Source organism: Protobothrops mucrosquamatus, unplaced genomic scaffold (genome assembly GCF_001527695.2).
Source record: "Protobothrops mucrosquamatus isolate PMUCROS unplaced genomic scaffold, P.Mucros_1.0 scaffold169, whole genome shotgun sequence".
NCBI classification, from domain to species: Eukaryota; Metazoa; Chordata; class Lepidosauria; order Squamata; family Viperidae; genus Protobothrops; species Protobothrops mucrosquamatus.
The window spans coordinates 59,813-78,317 of NW_015386530.1; the positions used below are offsets into that span (position 1 = coordinate 59,813).

Below are 18,505 nucleotides of genomic sequence, written 5' to 3' on the forward strand. Positions count from 1 at the left end.
ATTCTCTTCAATCTGATCTAGATTGAAGCAACCTAGAACCAAGGAGAAATTTCCTGACAGTGTGGACAATTAATCAGTGGAACAACCTGCCTCCAGTGGGTGTGAATGCTCCAACACTGGAGGTTTTAAAGAAGAGATTGGACAGCCATTTATCTGAAATGGTATAGGATTTCCTGCTTGAGCAGGGGGGTGGGCTATAAGACAGTGGTGGAGAACCTACGGCACGGGTGCCAGAGATGGCACTCAGAGCCCTTTCTGTGGGCACGCACGCCATTGCCCCAGACCCGCCTCCCCTCACAGCCCCCTCCCCAGCAGCCCCCCCGGAGGAGAGTCGCCCCTGAGCGCAGCCCGTGTGGAGTAGCGCAGCCAAGGACATGGCAGCTGGGCAGCAGGTACAAGTCTTTGCCCTTGCACCCGCCGCGCGCAGTTAATGCTGCGGGGCGCAGGTGGAGGGCATGGCTGCCATGGCACTGCTGGGCCGCCTGGGTGTTCTGTGACGGGCCGTGGAGGTGGTGGGTGGCCCTGCGGGCGGGCAGTTCGGGGGAGGGTGGGGGGTAGTTTGGGGGCACTCGGTCTCTAAAAGGTTCGCCATCACTGCTATAAGACCTCCACGGTCCCTTCCAACTCTATTATTGTTATTGTTGTTGTTGTTGTTGTTGTTGTTGTTGTTATTATTATTATTATTATTCTTATTCTTATTATTATTATTATTATTATTATTATTATTATTATTATTATTATTATTATTATTATTATTATTATTATTATTATTATTATTATTATCCTCTCTTTTCCTTGTCACCGGATGACTAGGGATTGGGGCTCCTCTCTTGACTACAGAATTTTGGACCAGTTCCTTCATTGCCCTGTGCATTTTGCAGGACTTCCAAATAGAAAAAGCAGGGGAAAGAATGGCCAAACTGTTTAAGAAAGGACGGAGGTGAGCCTTCATTTGAAGAAGTGCGAGACGGCTACGATTCTTTCAAGGGCCCCCCCAGGGCCCCCTCTTCCTAGGGTGGGTCTCTTTACAGAGGCTGTTTTGCCACTGCAGCGTTTCCTGCACTGACAGGGAGGTGATGCAACTTTGCAAATCATTCCGGGAAATTTCGCACAGAAGGCGGCAGCTTCCCAAAGGATATTTTTTTTTTTACCTTTGGAAGCACAGGATGTATTTTAAATATTACAAGAACAGTCAAAGGGACATCCAACGTCAACTTAAACATTTTTTTTTCTAAAAAGAAGAGTTTTAGTCAAGCATTTGCTCTGGGATCCACCAGGGGGCCCCTATTCTTACACATTCTCACCACCGATGTTAATAACTAGGCTGATTTGTCATAAAATAAATAAAAAGGAAACGACCCCAACAGCCAGGCCTGGAGACCTCTTGGCACGCCTGGCCTTCTGCAGAAAACTGACTCAGTTCTCCAAAGAATCACAAGGGATGCAGACTGTGGCTTAAAGTTAAATCTCATCCTGGCTGCGACGCGTATGAACTTTCCTCCGGCTTACCTGTCTCAGTTTGGCCATGGATTCGCTGGGGATGATCTCGTTGCGCTGCAGCCTGGTGATGAAGCAAAGAGCTTGGAACTGACTCTGTCCCCTTTCCAGTTCCCCAAGGATCAGGGCTCGGAATATCTTCACCTCCTGCGAGAGAAGAAATGCTTCTCGGTGAGCCCTTTGATTCGGCAGACAAGGAAAGCCCAGCGCTTTGACCTGTCTCAAGGTCTTCCCCTCATGGCGGTGGAGCCGGCGTTGAAATTTGGACCATGATGCAGCATTGAAGAATACCAGGTGGCAAACCTATCCTGGAAACCCAACTACCAACCTTGGCAGCTAACTAGAGCCTAAGAGGACGTTGGCAGATGATTCTTCTTCCTTTGGGGCTTCTCGGCAAAGAGAAGTCTACCTGTGACAGGAAGTAGCTCATAAATGACCAGGACAAGTTACTGCTAAATGAAAGGGAGGGAGGGAGGAAAGGTCTATGGAGATTCTCAGTCCTCCAGGTCATAGTTATCCCAAAGATACTTTTTCACGAGGCAACTGGACTTTCTTGTTTTTCTTTGAAGACATTTTGCTTCTCATCCAAGAAGCTTCTTCAGTTCCCCCATCATCCAGTCAGAACTGAAGAAGCTTCTTGGATTAGAAGTGAAACGTCTTCAAAGAAAAACAGTTGCCTTGTGAAAAAGCATCTTTGGGAGAAAGAAAAGGAAGGGTGAGGGAAGGAAGGAAGGAAGGTAGGTAGGTAGGAAGGATGGATAAGAGGAAGGAAGGTGGGAAGGAAGGAAGGAAGGAAGGAAGGAAGGATGGATAAGAGGAAGGAAGGAAGATGGGAAGGAAGGAAGGAAGGATGATGGATAAGAGGAAGGAAGGTCGGAAGGAAGGAAGGAAGGAAGGANATTCTCTTCAATCTGATCTAGATTGAAGCAACCTAGAACCAAGGAGAAATTTCCTGACAGTGTGGACAATTAATCAGTGGAACAACCTGCCTCCAGTGGGTGTGAATGCTCCAACACTGGAGGTTTTAAAGAAGAGATTGGACAGCCATTTATCTGAAATGGTATAGGATTTCCTGCTTGAGCAGGGGGGTGGGCTATATGACAGTGGTGGAGAACCTACGGCACGGGTGCCAGAGATGGCACTCAGAGCCCTTTCTGTGGGCACGCACGCCATTGCCCCAGACCCGCCTCCCCTCACAGCCCTCTCCCCAGCAGCCCCCCCAGAGGAGAGTCGCCCCTGAGCGCAGCCCGTGTGGAGTAGCGCAGCCAAGGACATGGCAGCTGGGCAGCGGGTACAAGTCTTTGCCCTTGCACCCGTTGCGCGCAGTTAATGCTGTGGGGCGCAGGTGGAGGGCATGGCTGCCATGGCACTGCTGGGCCGCCTGGGTGTTCTGTGACGGGTCGTGGAGGTGGTGGGTGGCCCTGCGGGCGGGCAGTTCGGGGGAGGGTGGGGGGTAGTTTTTGGGCACTCGGTCTCTAAAAGGTTCGCCATCACTGCTATAAGACCTCCAAGGTCCCTTCCAACTCTATTATTGTTATTGTTGTTGTTGTTGTTGTTGTTGTTGTTCTTATTATTATTATTATTATTATTATTATTATTATTTTCCTCTCTTTTCCCTGTCACCGGATGACTAGGGATTGGGGCTCCTCTCTTGAGTACAGAATTTTGGACCAGTTCCTTCATTGCCCTGTGCGTTTTGCAGGACTTCCAAATAGAAAAAGCAGGGGAAAGAATGGCCAATCTGTTTAAGAAAGGACGGAGGTGAGCCTTCATTTGAAGAAGTGCGAGACGGCTACGATTCTTTCAAGGGCCCCCCCAGGGCCCCCTCTTCCTAGGGTGGGTCTCTTTACAGAGGCTGTTTTGCCACTGCAGCGTTTCCTGCACTGACAGGGAGGTGATGCAACTTTGCAAATCATTCCGGGAAATTTCGCACAGAAGGCGGCAGCTTCCCAAATAATTTTTTTTTTTTACCTTTGGAAGCACAGGATGTATTTTAAATATTACAAGAACAGTCAAAGGGACATCCAACTTCAACTTAAACATTTTTTTTTCTAAAAAGAAGAGTTTTAGTCAAGCATTTGCTCTGGGATCCACCAGGGGGCCCCTATTCTTACACATTCTCACCACCGATATTAATAACTAGGCTGATTTGTCATAAAATAAATAAAAAGGAAACGACCCCAACAGCCAGGCCTGGAGACCTCTTGGCACGCCTGGCCTTCTGCAGAAAACTGACTCAGTTCTCCAAAGAATCACAAGGGATGCAGACTGTGGCTTAAAGTTAAATCTCATCCTGGCTGCGACGCGTATGAACTTTCCTCCGGCTTACCTGTCTCAGTTTGGCCATGGATTCGCTGGGGATGATCTCGTTGCGCTGCAGCCTGGTGATGAAGCAAAGAGCTTGGAACTGGCTCTGTCCCCTTTCCAGTTCCCCAAGGATCAGGGCTCGGAATATCTTCACCTCCTGCGAGAGAAGAAATGCTTCTCGGTGAGCCCTTTGATTCGGCAGACAAGGAAAGCCCAGCGCTTTGACCTGTCTCAAGGTCTTTCCGTCATGGCGGTGGAGCCGGCGTTGAAATTTGGACCACGATGCAGCATTGAACAATACCAGGTGGCAAACCTATCCTGGAAACCCAACTACCAACCTTGGCAGCTAACTAGAGCCTAAGATGACGTTGGCAGATGATTCTTCTTCCTTTGGGGCTTCTTGGCAAAGAGAAGTCTACCTGTGACAGGAAGTAGCTCATAGATGACCAGGACAAGTCACTGCTAAATGAAAAGGAGGGAGGGAGGGAGGGAGGGAGGGAGGGAGGAAGGAAGGAAAGGTCTATGGAGATTCTCAGTCCTCCAGGTCATAGTTATCCCAAAGATACTTTTTCACGAGGCAACTGGACTTTCTTGTTTTTCTTTGAAGACATTTTGCTTCTCATCCAAGAAGCTTCTTCAGTTCCCCCACCATCCAGTCAAAACTGAAGAAGCTTCTTGGATTAGAAGTGAAACATCTTCAAAGAAAAACAGTTGCCTTGTGAAAAAGCATCTTTGGGAGGAAGAAAAGGAAGGGTGAGGGAAGGAAGGAAGGAAGGAAGGTAGGTAGGTAGGAAGGATGGATAAGAGGAAGGAAGGTGGGAAGGAAGGAAGGATGGATAGGAGGAAGGAAGGAAGGTGGGAAGGAAGGAAGGAAGGATGATGGATAAGAGGAAGGAAGGTCGGAAGGAAGGAAGGAAGGAAGGATGATGGATAAGAGGAAGGAAGGAAGGAAGGATGGATGATGGATAAGAGGAAGGAAGGTGGGAAGGAAGGAAGGAAGGAAGGAAGGAAGGATGATGGATAAGAGGTAGGAAGGTAGGAAGGTAAGAAGGAAGGAAGGTAAGAAGGAAGGAAGGAAGGAAGGAAGAAAGAAAGGAAGAAAGAAAGGAAGAAAGAAAGGAAGGAGGGGAGGGACTGTGATGGAAGAAAAGAAAACTAAATCTAATTTTGCCTTTCCTGAATTTCCACACTCATCACTGAAAGACACAATTAAATACTATGCAAATCACCAAATTATATATTTTTTTAATTAAAAATCCCAACGGGATTGCAAAACACCAATTAAACTGAAGCAAAGTCTCTGGAACTGCCAGTCTGTTCCCCCCCCCCCCTTTCTTCCTCCAGCTCCTTCTTAAGCAGAGAACTATCTTGAAATCTCAAGGTAGGTCGAGGGACTCCCTGAAATGTCACAAGACACCACCGTGAGATGCCCTTGCGTTGTGTTATGACGCGTCCTTTCTCAGCTGTCGTCCCTCACAAATCCTGCAGAATCCCAGGCACTTGGCTAACGGATTCGAAATCTAGTAACCCTCCTAAAGGTTGACTAAGCCCTTCCTGGAGATGAATCGTCCCTTCCAGACATTCGTGTCCCATGGCTGAGTCACTGTCTCCGTTCCCATGAATCGCAACGAGGAGCCACACAAAAGAGGAAACATCTGGACGCCTCACAGCTGAGATCTGGCAGGCTGCATTTGTGAAGACGCAGGAGGCCAAGAGCTGCCACGCACACACTCACACGAAGACCCAGAAAGCTCCTCCTGTGAGCTAAGCTGAAAAGCCATGTGGAGGGCCATCAAGTCCTACGCTTGCAAGTTTTCACACAAGTCTCTCCACCTAGGACAGGGGTCTTCAAACGTGGCCCTTTTATGACTTGTGGACTTCAACTCCCAGAATTCCTCAGCCAGGCATGCGTGCCTGGCTGAGGAATTCTGGGAGTTGAAGTCCACAAGTCATAAAAGGGCCACGTTTGAAGACCCCTGATCTAGGACAACGTATCCTTGTCATGTTTCTACAATACTTTCCTGCTAGAGCCTGTAGCCCCTGACACCCACTGTAGGTGGAAGACTGCAGGGAGGAAATGTTGCGTTACGCACACACTGCTGTGGAAATCTGGAGCTTAGCCTTCAATATAACTCTGGTATTTCCAGGAAGGGAGAGGAATCATATTCAGTGACTGCCAATCTTTTCTGCAAACGTTCTCCAGAGCTACCCACAAACCGGCACTGCAAGGGAGGCCTGGGTGCAATTAAACAAATTTCAACAGACAGCGCTAAGCTCTGCCTTTTCCACCCCACCCTCCAAGGAGTCCTTGGCTTAGCGTCACTTGTCTAGCAGCCAATAAAGGAGAATATTTGCAGCTCAGAGTTGAGATGAGGCTTTGCAAGAAGCTGTAACTTTGGTGCATGCACACACAGACAAATAAACGCACCTCCCCTCTTTGTAATTCTGCAATCCAAATGCACGTTTTGGAGCTTGCTAATAAGGCATTATTTAGCTGGGGTGGGCTAACCCCAAACCTGGAAATGAAAGTCCGGCTTTTCCAACTGACCCCTTGGTTCCTTCGACTGGAAAGAATTTGCAGCAACCTAATTCCATCTGACATATGTCAGGAAGCATGAAGTGCAGTGAATGTACAATATAGAAAAAAGTTTCTCTGCTTCTCCTCACCCCCCACCCCCATAACAGATGTCCAGGCTGATTGATCAATTGGGAATGCAACCGAATCACAGCCAATCTCTCCCCCCCCTACCCTGCTCTGAGTAGGTATTTCTGATGGACAAGTGGTCCTTTATTAAGTCACACTTTCTAAGCAAACAAGTATAAAAAAAAATAGACACACACAGCAGCCAGAAATAAGGAAATCAACAACAACAAAAAATGGAATAAATGGAAGCATTTCTTGGAACTTGGGCTCATGTTAAAAAGCTCAGCGAAGTGGCTGTTTTGCACATATCGGAGGTCACCAGGAAACCCTACAGCTGCTAGTTAGTTTGGGAAGTTGAAAAATAAAATCAGAAGAAGGCAATAGTCTAATGTTTCTCAGCTTCGACAACGTTAAGCTTTATGGACTTCAACTCCCAGAATTCACCAGCCAGCCAGCCAGCCAGCCATGCTCGCAGGGGAATTCTGGGAGTTGAAGTCCATGCAGCTTAAAGTTGTCACCGTTGAGAAACACTGCAGAAGACTACCACTAAGGAAAATGCATGGACCTATCCCTGAAGTCACCAGTTGAGCTCAGCTAGAGAGACTCTGCATCTGATAAATGGATACGCTCATGCGGGCAGTCCTCAACCTACAACGGTTTGTTTAACGTCCGTTCAAGTTACAAAAGCACCGAAAGTGACTTATGACTGGTTCTCACTTACGACCACCAGAGAACCCCCGCGGACCTATTTTGGACAAGGGTTGTGACAGATGATGGACTAGAAAAGCAACTACAAACACCAAGGTATGTAGCAAGGTTGAGGGAAGCAGAAGGGGAGGTAGAGGACAAGGTAAATTGCTGACATCAAGGAGAGCGTAAGAGCCTTCTTGGAAGAGTTATGGATTACTGGTGGAAAATGAAACCATTAGCATTGTCTATATAGCTGTCAGGGGTCCCGTCTGATCCAAGAGCACCTCACTAATCCTTCAAAGAGGACTTATTGGTGAAAAACCCCCATGTTTCTGGCATTTCTGGTGTCTCTCTCATGTTCAAGATGTTGTTGAAGGTTCTACCCAAAGTGAGATCCAGAGGGTCCGTGGAAAGCCCTTGCTAATGTCTTGTAACTGAACTGGTGCAATTTAATCCTTGCAAGACCAAGAATGGACAGGGAAGACAATGTGCTTCCTCCAGCCAGCGCTAATGTCCCTGAGGATTGCTGAAACTATTCTTGCCTTAAAAGGTCAGGGATCCCTAAAGCGTGTCCCTTTGGATCCCTCATGGATAGGAGGCCGATGGGCCTTTCCCTTCCCCACAGGACACGCCTCCTTTCCCACCCCCTGTGATTCTTCTCTCTCTGCACTGCCAAAAGTGTGTGTGGGGGGGGCTTTGCAACATGGCTAACCCAATTTTAAATATTTACAGATTTCTCTGCGTGCAGAGAGATTTATAGGCTGCAGGCAACTGGGCTGGACCTGGAGTAAACAGGAAGGCTGCAGAGAAACTTTTTGCATGTGGGTGGTTGCTAGCATCTTGTGCAATGTGTGTGTGTGTGTGTGTGTGTGTATGTAGAAGAGGCCAAGAGCATCACAATAATGCAGAAGGAAGAGTGGAGGAAGCAAAGGAATATGAAGAGCAAAAAAGAAGAACAGGCCAACTGCAAATAATAATAATGATAAAGTTGGAAGGGACCTTGGAGGTCATCTAGTCCAACCCCCTGCTCAGGCAGGAAACCCTATACCATTTCGGACAAATGGCTGTCCAGTTTCTTCTTAAAAACTTCCAGTGTTGGCGCATTCACTGCTTCTGGAGGCAGGTTGTTCCACTGGTTACTTGTTCTAACTGTCAGGAAGTTTCTCCTTAGTTCTAGGTTGCTTCTCTCCTTGATTAGTTTCCATCCGTTGCTTCTTGTCCTGCCTTCAGGAGCTTTGGAGAATAGCTTGACCCCCTCTTCTTTGGGGCAGCCCCTGAGATATTGGGACACTGCTATCATGTCCCCCCTCGTCCTTCTCTTCGTTAAACTAGACATACCCAATTCCAGCAAATCATATATTTGGGAACAGAAAGAAACTGATTTTGCCTTATGTGACAAACAGGAAAAATGAGATGACGAGATGTGTTTTATTTTAGATATAAATGTTATCGAGATTATTGTGATATAAAACACAACCGAAGGCTGCAGTACCGTACAGGCTGAAATTTTGGGCTCAGTTGTGGACGTAAGCAAAGGACTACCTATATACATATTTTTGTGATACCAGGAATCCTGTTTCCTGTTTTTTTAAATTGTGATATGCTTTTCCATGATGGTTTACAGACTTTCTGCCTTACTGAGAAAGTGGGGATTTTTAAGCAACGACACTCAAGAGAAGGTGCGCTTCTTCTCCCCCCCAACCCTTTAAAATTACATTCTCACAAAGGCTGAGCATTACTAACTTTACACGCATACAGTATACACCCCATTCCTGCAGGGAAAATCTGCTAAAGGGACTTTATTTCTCACGAGTTTCCTTATTTTTACCATTCCGTCTCAAGTTTTTTTGTAGCTTTGGCGTCAGCTAATTAAACTAAGAAAGTTATAAAAAAAATGAACTCAATTTGTAGCACAATCTTGGAAGCAGATCAGATTGACCATCCCGGAAAGACCACGGGCTTTCCATGAAAGAAATGCTGGCGTGATTTCTTAGGGCAATTCACTAGATCGGGGGTCTGTGTGTTTGTGTGCATGCGTGTGTGTTTCAGCATTTCCAAGCACAATCCTTTCCCTTAAATTTTCTCCCTGCAATCCCGGTGAGAAAAAAGCAAAAAGGAAGATTCAACACAGCCTAACGTCTTGGCCAAGGAAAGGACTCAGCGCCCAGGGATTTCCGTGAAATTTTCCAAGCCTCTGCGTGACATCAAGCACCTCCACAGATGTTGCAGCTGATGGCGGCTGTGACTGCTTGTTTTGGGGATGTTCGGCCCGCTCTTCCTGCAGGGAGTTTTATTGGGAAGTTTTGCTTTGATGACTAGTTCAGGGACACAAAATGTGTAGGCGGGGAAAGGAATCAGTGTCTAATGTTTCCAAATTTGGCAGGGGTTTATGTTGCCTGGAACGGCAAGGCCGTTTCTGGAACTCAGTTAGAGAGATCACCTTGCCATCCAGCAGTTCGCAAGGAGGAAAAAACAACCATCCACGCTGCAGAACCACGAGTCTCACAACTTTGCATCCGCTGGAAGTCCAGGTTCAGCCACAGAGAGCAGTTTAGGCAAGTCAGGAACGAGAACAAGTGGAAGGTTGCACAAACCGGTGTCTAATTTTTGCCCTCCAGGTTTTTCAACTTAGCAGTATATGTGCATGCATGCATTTTGGTGCATGAAGTCAGAAAGATTTTGAATATGCTTGCAAAGGGGTGTGTAGGTGTGTTCAAGGTCTCAGAGAGAAAGAATAAAAGTGCATTTAGCGTGGGCAGGATAGGAGTCTAAACTCCATACGAAGGGCTACTTAGTATGCAGACTAAATTCTCTTATATGTTATAGGTAGCCCTGGATTTAACAATCACAACTGGGACAGAATGTCCATTGCTAAGCCAGGAGGTTGTTAAGGGAGTCATGTCCGATTTTATAACCTTTTTTTTTTGCTGCAGTTGTTAAGAGAATCATGGCAGTCCTTAAGTGAATCGTGCAGTCGTTAAACGAACCCAGCGTCCCCACATTGACTCGGCTGGCCAGGAAGGGCCCCAACCACCATCATATAACCCTGGGATGCAGCAACCATTGTAAATACATGCTGGTTGTCAAGCGCCCGAATTTTGAACCCGTGACTCTGGGGGATGGTCGTAAATATGAGGATTGGCCATAAGTCACTTTTCTCAGTGCCCTTGTAACTTTGAATGGTCACTAAATGAATGGCTGATAGGTATTGTTTTACATGACCATAATCCCATTCAGCAACGTCATTTTGGCTTCCCGGTTGACTGGAACACCCCATCTTCCAAAGGGATTTTCCATTTTTCCACCTCTTTAGAAAGATATGCTTAATTAAAATGCAAGCGCTCCACGGAGCTGCTGCAGGATAACAAAAGCCGCGTTTTTCCAAAGTGCAGAGAGGGCAACAGGAAACATAGACTTTAATAGCCTCGTGATAAATTCGCTAATGTTTAACGCGGCTGAGATATTCCTGCAGAGAGCTGGCCTTAACAACTCCCAGCGGAAATTCTCTCCTAGGTGAACGTTTAGAAGTCCTCCTTCTTTCGGGGGAAAGAGCAGGAATTCGGGAGCATCAAAATGAGTCCTTGAAAGCACGGAACTGGCTTGGTATGGCCACTTCTTTGGCGTGAGGGAGGTGCGGTTGTGTGTGTGTGTGGGGGGTACAAACTTGGTTGATATCAGAGCAAGTAAACAGGGAATGGCCTGTAATACTTACATGGAGAGATGACAATAGATAGATAGATAGATAGATAGATAGATAGATAGATAGATAGATAGATAGATAGATAGATAGATAGATAGATAGATAGATAGATAGATAGATAGATAGATAGATAGATAGATAGATAGGGAGGGAGGGAGGGAGGGAGGGAGAATAGATAGAAGATGGATTTCCTTGGATTGTACTCTTTCTGTACTGAATCTGAATCTAACCTAAACCTAAATCCACCCACCCATCCATCCATCCATCCATCCATCCATCCATCCATCCATCCATCCATCCATCCATCCATCCAAGGTATCTTGGATAATATCTGCAGCATGTGTAGATTCAAACTGTTGCATGCTGCACAAAGATTAATCCAGCAGAGGCCTTAGGGTAAAAAATGCAGGAAAGTTGGGCCCCGGGCTTTGGAATTTTAACTACCACTCAAGAGACAGTTTCTGCATTTCCTGGCACTTCAGCTGGGGTGTATTGGGGGGGGGCGCGTCTCTCTCCTCCAGATGACTGGAGAATTGCGAGCCAATGCAATGTAAACAGAGATCGAAAATCCCAGGATGCTTTCAGACATTCTTTCACTTTCCCTGCTTCGGACCCACCCACCCCCAGCCCCCACACAAAAAGGGTAGAGTCCTATCTAACATCAACTGGCTTCCCTCATTTCATGGAGCTGGAAAATGTATTTTTAGTTATTTATTTATTAGATTTTAATCCTGCCTTTATAAGTAACTCAAAGAGCTGAATATATATAATTCTCCTTCTTCCACAACTACAATCGTGTGAGATGAGTGGGGCTGAGAGAGAGGCCCAGCTGCCTTTCACACCTAAGGCAGATCTAGAACTCACCGTCTCCTGGCAATTAGCCCAAAGTCACCCAGCCGGCTTTCATCCCCAAAGCGGAACTAGAACTCACCGATTCCTGGCGATTGGCCCAAAGTCACCCAGCTGGCTTTCATCCCCAAAGCGGAACTAGAACTCCCTGATTCCTGGCGATTGGCCCAAAGTCACCCAGCCGGCTTTCATCCCCAAAGCGGAACTAGAACTCACCGATTCCTAGCGATTGGCCCAAAGTCACCCAGCCGGCTTACATCCCCAAAGCGGAACTAGAACTCACCGATTCCTGGCGATTGGCCCAAAGTCACCTAGCTGGCTTTCAAACCTAAGGCAGGACAAGGACTCGCCTTTCTAGGTGACATCCTTTACTACTCTTTTCAAGGAGAGGTGCCTGCTTGTCTGTGTCTTTATGTGCATAAATGCCAGTCGAGGGATTGGCTACCCCAGCCTGGATTGCTGTCTGGAAATCACAGGCGTTGCCGTCTCAACACAACTGCCTAGCACAAGGTCAGGAAATTCAGCTCAGTCCTGACCAGCCGGAACCTGCTTCAAACTCTGGAAGTTGGATGTAGAATTTTCCAAAAGCAAGGAGTTTGTTCTTTTCCATTAAGACCCAGTCCTCCTTCCCATTACTTTCCATTACTTAGATGAGAGGGGAAGGGCTCCGCTTGCGTGCAGTGAGCAAATAAACAGGGCTTTAGGGATGGAGATAAGGATTGCTAACTGATTGCTGTATTTTCCAACCGGCTCTCTGTGTTTCAAAGAGCAGCTTGACTGGGAAAATTTTCTATATCTGCGTGGCTCTCTTGAAAAGTGCCTTTTAAAATATTCTTATCATCTCTTCCAGGAAAGGAAGGGGAAAAGATAAGCGATAATACTAAAGTAATTCGTGATTCATAAAGGGGCAGCTGATTCTCAACATGGCAATCGTGGCTAAGAGCACTCAGTCCTTAACAATGTTAGAAAGAGTATCTTCTATGCTTCAAAGGTCTTTTTTCCTGTCTGCTCCATAGCCTTCCCATCACCTTGCAAGGTCTCTGTAGGTATCTCTTAGCGCCAGGTTGCTTTCCCTAACGGTTCCTGGGATGTGTCAGACCCAAATCAAAGGAGCTTTGAAGCTGGCGCATCAGTGCTGTGGAATTCAAGAGAGTTGTGTGTGCAAAGTGGGGGTGGGGTCAGAAATGGAAATATGAAACATCTGGAAATGCTAGACCTTCCCTAGTTCTTCCCAAAGGACCTTTCCCTTTTTGGTCTCTGCTGAAAGTCAAGATTTTTGGCATTTGCTCCTGCTTGAATAAAGGCCTTGTAGAAGTACTGGAGAACCGCTGTGGTCACCAGATCTTCAGAAGACCCATTCCATCTCTGATTTGTCCATCAACTTTCTAGGGCAACTGGGAACACCAGAACTTCTATCCACAACTGCCTGTCTCAAGAATATCGTCTTCTAGATGGGTTAGATTTCAAATTCCAGAATTCTTAGCTTGGGTGGCCATGCTAGAGATGGAATGAATGGAAATACAACACATTGGGATGGTAAGAGGTGCAGCTTATACAGTATCTTTTAATAACATGGTAAGAAAAGGTGTTGATTTGTCTTCACCACAGACCAGCAAGGTTCTCCTCTTACAATGACCAATTTATGCTAGACTTCATATTTTTGATTTACTCACTATCCTAATTGGCTCTGCAGCCATAGGGACCAGCTTCTTTGGGGCTAATTTCACCATCCCTTTGTACCTGTCCTCTTAGAAATTAATCCCTGGTATGATGGAGTGATAATGAACAAACAGTCACCTAAATTCTCCTCCAGTGTTCATAGTGCATCACAGGAGGTGCAAGTGGAATATGAATTTTTCTAAAGATGGCCTCACTAAGAATTGTGTCCTTCCTTCCTTCCTTCCTTCCTTCCTTCCTTCCTTTCCTTCCTTCCTTCCTTCCTTCCTTCCTTCCTCCCTCCCTCCCTCCCTCCCTCCCTCCCTCCCTCCCTCCCTCCGTCTCCTACTTTAGAAGTTGCTTTGCAGGTAGCAGAAAAGAAAAGGAGAAACACTTTGGGGTGACATTTAAGACCCCCCCTTTCTAAAGAAAGTGTGGGGGAGGGGGAGAGAGGCCAGGGGACATTACAGGTTGCCCTGACGCAGTTTCTCCCCGAATAGCACTTTCTCCATATTTTGCTACTTAATAAGATCTTAGCAAGATCCGCCTCCAATCTTCTCACACAAGGAACCTTTGTTCTTGGCTCTAAAAGAGAGAAGTCACCTCTTGGTTAAGTCCAGAAACGGGGAACCCCAAATGTCGTGTCTGAACCTCCTTCCTCCTTGACGGGTGTGTCCTCTTGGGCAGTTTGTCCATAGTGGCAATCAACTTGTGGCCAGTGGGCAAGGCCATAAAAAAGGAAAGGGAGCAACTCTAAAGTGCTAAAGAGTTACTATAGAATAGAGGTCCCCAACCCCTGGTCCATGGACTGGTACCGGGCCATGGCATGCCACCAACTGGTCCACACAAACAAGCAAAGCCCCATCCATGGGATGCAGGCAGCACACACAACCACGCACTCTCCGGTCCATGGAAAAGCCTTTCTCCATGGAACTGGTCCCTGGTGCCCAAAAGGTTGAAGACCTCTGCTTTAGAACGTTTTCATGCAAGACTGAAGAACAAGGAAAAGAGAAGGGGGAAAAAATAGGCCAACCATGGGATTCCTTATGAAGAGTTCAACTCGAAGGATTTTCCACCCAATCCCTCAGTTGTCTCCAAATGCCTGAAACTGGATGATGTTTCATGTCTGATTTAATGGCAGCCCCACAAGGCAATGGTGAAAGCAGTCAATTACAATATTTAAAAAAATTTTCTTCTGTATGTATTCAAGAAGTGCAAAAAGAGCGAGAGAGCGAGAGAGAGAGAACCCATTTTGGATTAGGCCAGACACTTAGGTCTAACGTTCAAACCATTCAGCCTAGAAGAGACTTCTGGACCAAGAGTGGGTGGACAGCCTTGAGGTGGCCAAAGATCACAATCAATTGGGGGCAGGGGATGAAGACTGAGGATGAGATCCTATCATCCAGCTGGGCAGGAAACATTTTGGAGCGCTTCCATTACAGCATAGGGACTAGAGGCTAAAACATATGAAGAACGGTAGCAGAAATTAGGCATGTCTAGTTTAATGAAAAGGACTAGGGGGTGACATGAGAGTAGTCTTCCAATATTTGAGGAGCTGTCACAGAGTAGAGGGGGGTCCACCTATTCTCCAAAGCACCTGAAGGCAGGACAAGGAGCAACAGATGGAAACTTATCAGAGAGAGAACCAACCTAGAACTAAGGAGAAATTTCCTGACAACAAGAACAGTTAACCAGTGGAACGGCTTGCCTCTAGAAGTTGTGGGTGCTGCATCACTGGAGGTTTTGAAGAAGAGATTGAACAATCACTTGCCTGAAATGGTAGAGGGTCTCCTGCCTGGACTAAGAGACTTCTAAAGTCCCTTCTAACTCTATTATTGTTATTCAGCATCTTTCAACCTCTTGAGAAGGCACCAAATTGGAGAAATGACATTCCAAGAAGCCATGCCATAAATTGCAGAAGTCCATTTCCCAAGCTAGACATGAAAAGAAGGCAGATGTCGCATTTCCACAAGAGATCTTCAATACCTCCAAAGGTATTTTCTCCAAGAGAAAGAAGTGAGCAGAATTGGACTTTCCTCAAAAGATTAGAGAACTTTCCCAGGTGACTTTTGCTCTATAATTTATTCTGTCCTTGGCAGTAAGAATTATTTCATATCCATCACTGTCAGTGGTTGGGTGTTCCTAACCAGTAGTAGCTCTTGGGCTAGCCCTGAGTTGATTGGGGGGGGGGCAGGAGGGGACATCTCTCGTTCCCAGCAACTATCTCCGGCCTTTCCATCTACGTGTTTACAAAGGAGGGGCGGTTCCAAGCCAGAGACTGTCTCATTCCCTCACTGGGGAATGGGAAAGATTGTGTCTTCTCAAGGCTGTTCCTGTGATCTTGGCCAGCTCATCAGACACACTCAGCGAAGAGAAGATAACTCCTCCCCAAAGAGGTTGGGGGAAATGGTCCATGTTGATAAGCAGAGGCCCAAAGTCTCTCTCAAGAGTTTCTCTCTGTTCTCAAGACATAGTCCAGGCCATGTGTTATTTTGCATGGATGTGGCCCCTCCAGGGAGACCTCCAGTGCTTGCAGCTAGATGGGTGGAAGTCCCCTCTCTCTTTAAGGACATTTCTTAACTAGGTGATAAATGGTTTCACGACCCAACTAGCTAACATCATCAGTGCTAGAAGGATGTTTCACGAGCCAACTAGCTAACATCATCAGTGCTAGAAGGGAGTGGGTTTCTCCTAGGCCTTCCAGCACTGAAGATGTTACCAAGTTGGGTCATTAAATGTTTGCAAGAAAACAATTAAGCTCAGAGAGCACTAAGGACCCCCCTCCTCCTCACCCTCCCTACAAACTCCATCCCCTTCTAGCACTGATGATGTTACCTAGTTGGGTTGTGAAACATCTACAAGAAAACGAACAAGCTCAGAGAGCACCAAAGACTCCTCAGTTCAACCCTGAGCTACTACTGGAATATGACAGAAGGAACCAGAAGAAGCTTGCAGATTTGGGGCTGGGCTGAATCAGCCGATTGCCCAACAGTGGTTTATGGTTTCCCCGATTCCCAGAGTCCAGCTCAGCTATCTTGGCTTCTGGTTGTGGTTACTACAACATGTGACTCAAGTTAATTAGGCATATACCTCCAGGCGATTCCCAAGTCTTGTAATCTGCCTGATGTCCCAACTTTTAAGCAGGTCAGGGAGAACACAGACTTGGGAGAAATGCGGGGGATTTTTTTAAAAAAATATTTTTTTTGGCTTGGAAAAGAAAATGAAACTTTTGAAGTCTGGGAGCCCTGCGCAACTGCACGGAAAAAAATGCTGTGATCTGAGCAGATCTGAAAGTTGAAGATGCAATTTGGGAAGAACCCTGGAGGCTGGGGGAGGAGGAGGACCCAGGTGGGATCTCCCTGTCAGCTAGACACATTTTCTCAACAGGGCTGGTGTGGAAAGGGGGAAAAAAAAGCACGAGAACAGGGAAAAATGGGAGGATAAAAAGCATTCAACGTGGAAAGATAAAGACAGTTGCAAACTTCCACAGGGTCTTTGCTGCCAAACTCACTTTTCTGAAGGAAAGCCCCTCCCCACCACACTTCTCCCCCTCTCTCCACGTCTGGAAGTTCCCATTTGATGAGCGAGCAGATGACCAAAAGCCTTTCAATTCCTCTTTTTCCAGCCATTGACTCTCTCCACAAGCTGCATTATGGGGTCAAATCAACCAGGGTGGGTTGCAAAGCCAGGGACTCTCGTTCCAAGGGTGAAGTCGACCCAAGAAACCACGTTTCAGTCCCGGGTGCTTGCAACCAAGCTCTAGGCCTACTTCACAGGGTTGTTGAGAGCATCATCACAGGCAGCAGGAGCAAACGACACCGCCCGGATCCCTTTGGCTGGATGAAAGCTGAGCTGATCAAGGCAGCTTTTTTCCTTACGGGAGAGTAAAAGGCTTCCTCGCACCGGGGGTGGGTGGGAGTGGGGAGGCTCGGTGGGAGGGGAGATTACCCCCCTCCTTCTTCCCTCTGGCTCCCCGCTTCTTGTATGGGATCCCTCTAGTTCCTCTCCTCCCCCTTCCAGGGACCCCGCCAGCCCCCCTCCAGCCCCGGACGGCGCCCCCGCACCTGCTTGAAGTCGGCGGTCAGGGTGACGAGCGTCCCGTCGCTCTTGCGGAGCTCCAGGCTGACGCAGTCGGCGCCGCTGTCCGCCTGCAGGCTCTCCTCCGTCACCCGCCCGTCGGGGAGCCGCACTCGCACCCGCAGCTCCGACGGCGCCCCCGCCGCCCCGCTCAGCCCCAGCAGCAGCCCCAGCCCCAGCAGCCGCAGCCAGCGGAGGAGCGCGGCGGGCAGCCGGCCGTCCCCGCCGGCCCGAGCGGGCATCCCCGGCCGGAGCGCAAAGCGGCTGGACGGCCAGAGACGGGACTCAGCCCCGGGCGCTGCTCCGGCCGCCGCGCGGAAAAACTTTCCCGAAGTTTGCTGGCTGCGCGGCGCGAGGGAGAGTGGGGGGGGGAGGAGAGCGTCTGCCGGCTGGGCTGGGCGGGAGGGCGGACCGCTCTGGGGACCCGCCCGGCCGGCGGAGGGAGACCCGCCTCCTCGGCGGCTCGCAGCTGCGGGGCTCCGCCGACCCCTGTCCGGACCCCTCTCGGGGCGCCCCCGGCCGCGCTCGCCGCCTGGCCCCGCGCCGCCCCGTCACTTCCTTCGCTCTCGCGGCCCCGCTACCCGCGAGGAGCAGCCTTAAAGCGGCAGGCGCCCCCCTCCCCCCCGGCTGGGCCGGAGAGGGGCTGCGAAGGGGGACGGGAGGGGGCCCGGCTGGAGAATACCCGCCCTCGCCGCCGGGGAGGAGGGAGGGGAGTTGGGAGGGGAGGGGAGGGGAGGCCGGCTTCCCACGTGGCGCTTAGCCTGCCTAGAGTTTCGGGGGGGGGGGTTGCGCGAGGGCTGGGTTGCTCTGCGTCGCGGCTCTGTCGTGCGAACGCACACTGCGAGGCTGGGAAGGGTGGGGAAGGCTTGAGGGTCGTGTGAACGTCAGATAATCTGGAAGCGAGCAAAGGGGGGAGAATAGAGCGTGGACGCCCCTGTTTCTAGGGAGGAACAAGAGAGCCCTTTCTTCTGTAATTTAAACCATCTCCTGAGGCCGCTCCCTTCTTCAGCGAGAAATGAGAGTCCCGCTTCGTAGCCGGAAGCAAACGGGGCCTGGTCCAGTTGTTCCTCCACGTGTGCTCCAAA

The 18,505-nt window shown here is 48.5% G+C and overlaps 1 protein-coding gene across 1 annotated transcript in view; it reads right to left on the reverse strand.

The window, feature by feature from the left end:
* OAF (out at first homolog) overlaps positions 1-17,662 on the reverse strand; it is a 19,822-nt gene extending 2,160 nt beyond the window's left edge. Inside the window, exons 1-2 of the mRNA XM_015813558.1 lie at positions 17,408-17,662; positions 3,827-3,961 (exon numbers count right to left, since the gene is read on the reverse strand). Coding sequence (XP_015669044.1) covers positions 3,827-3,961; positions 17,408-17,662 — 390 coding nt within the window. The remainder of the gene's footprint in view (positions 1-3,826; positions 3,962-17,407) is intronic.
* Positions 17,663-18,505: the final 843 nt, after the last annotated feature.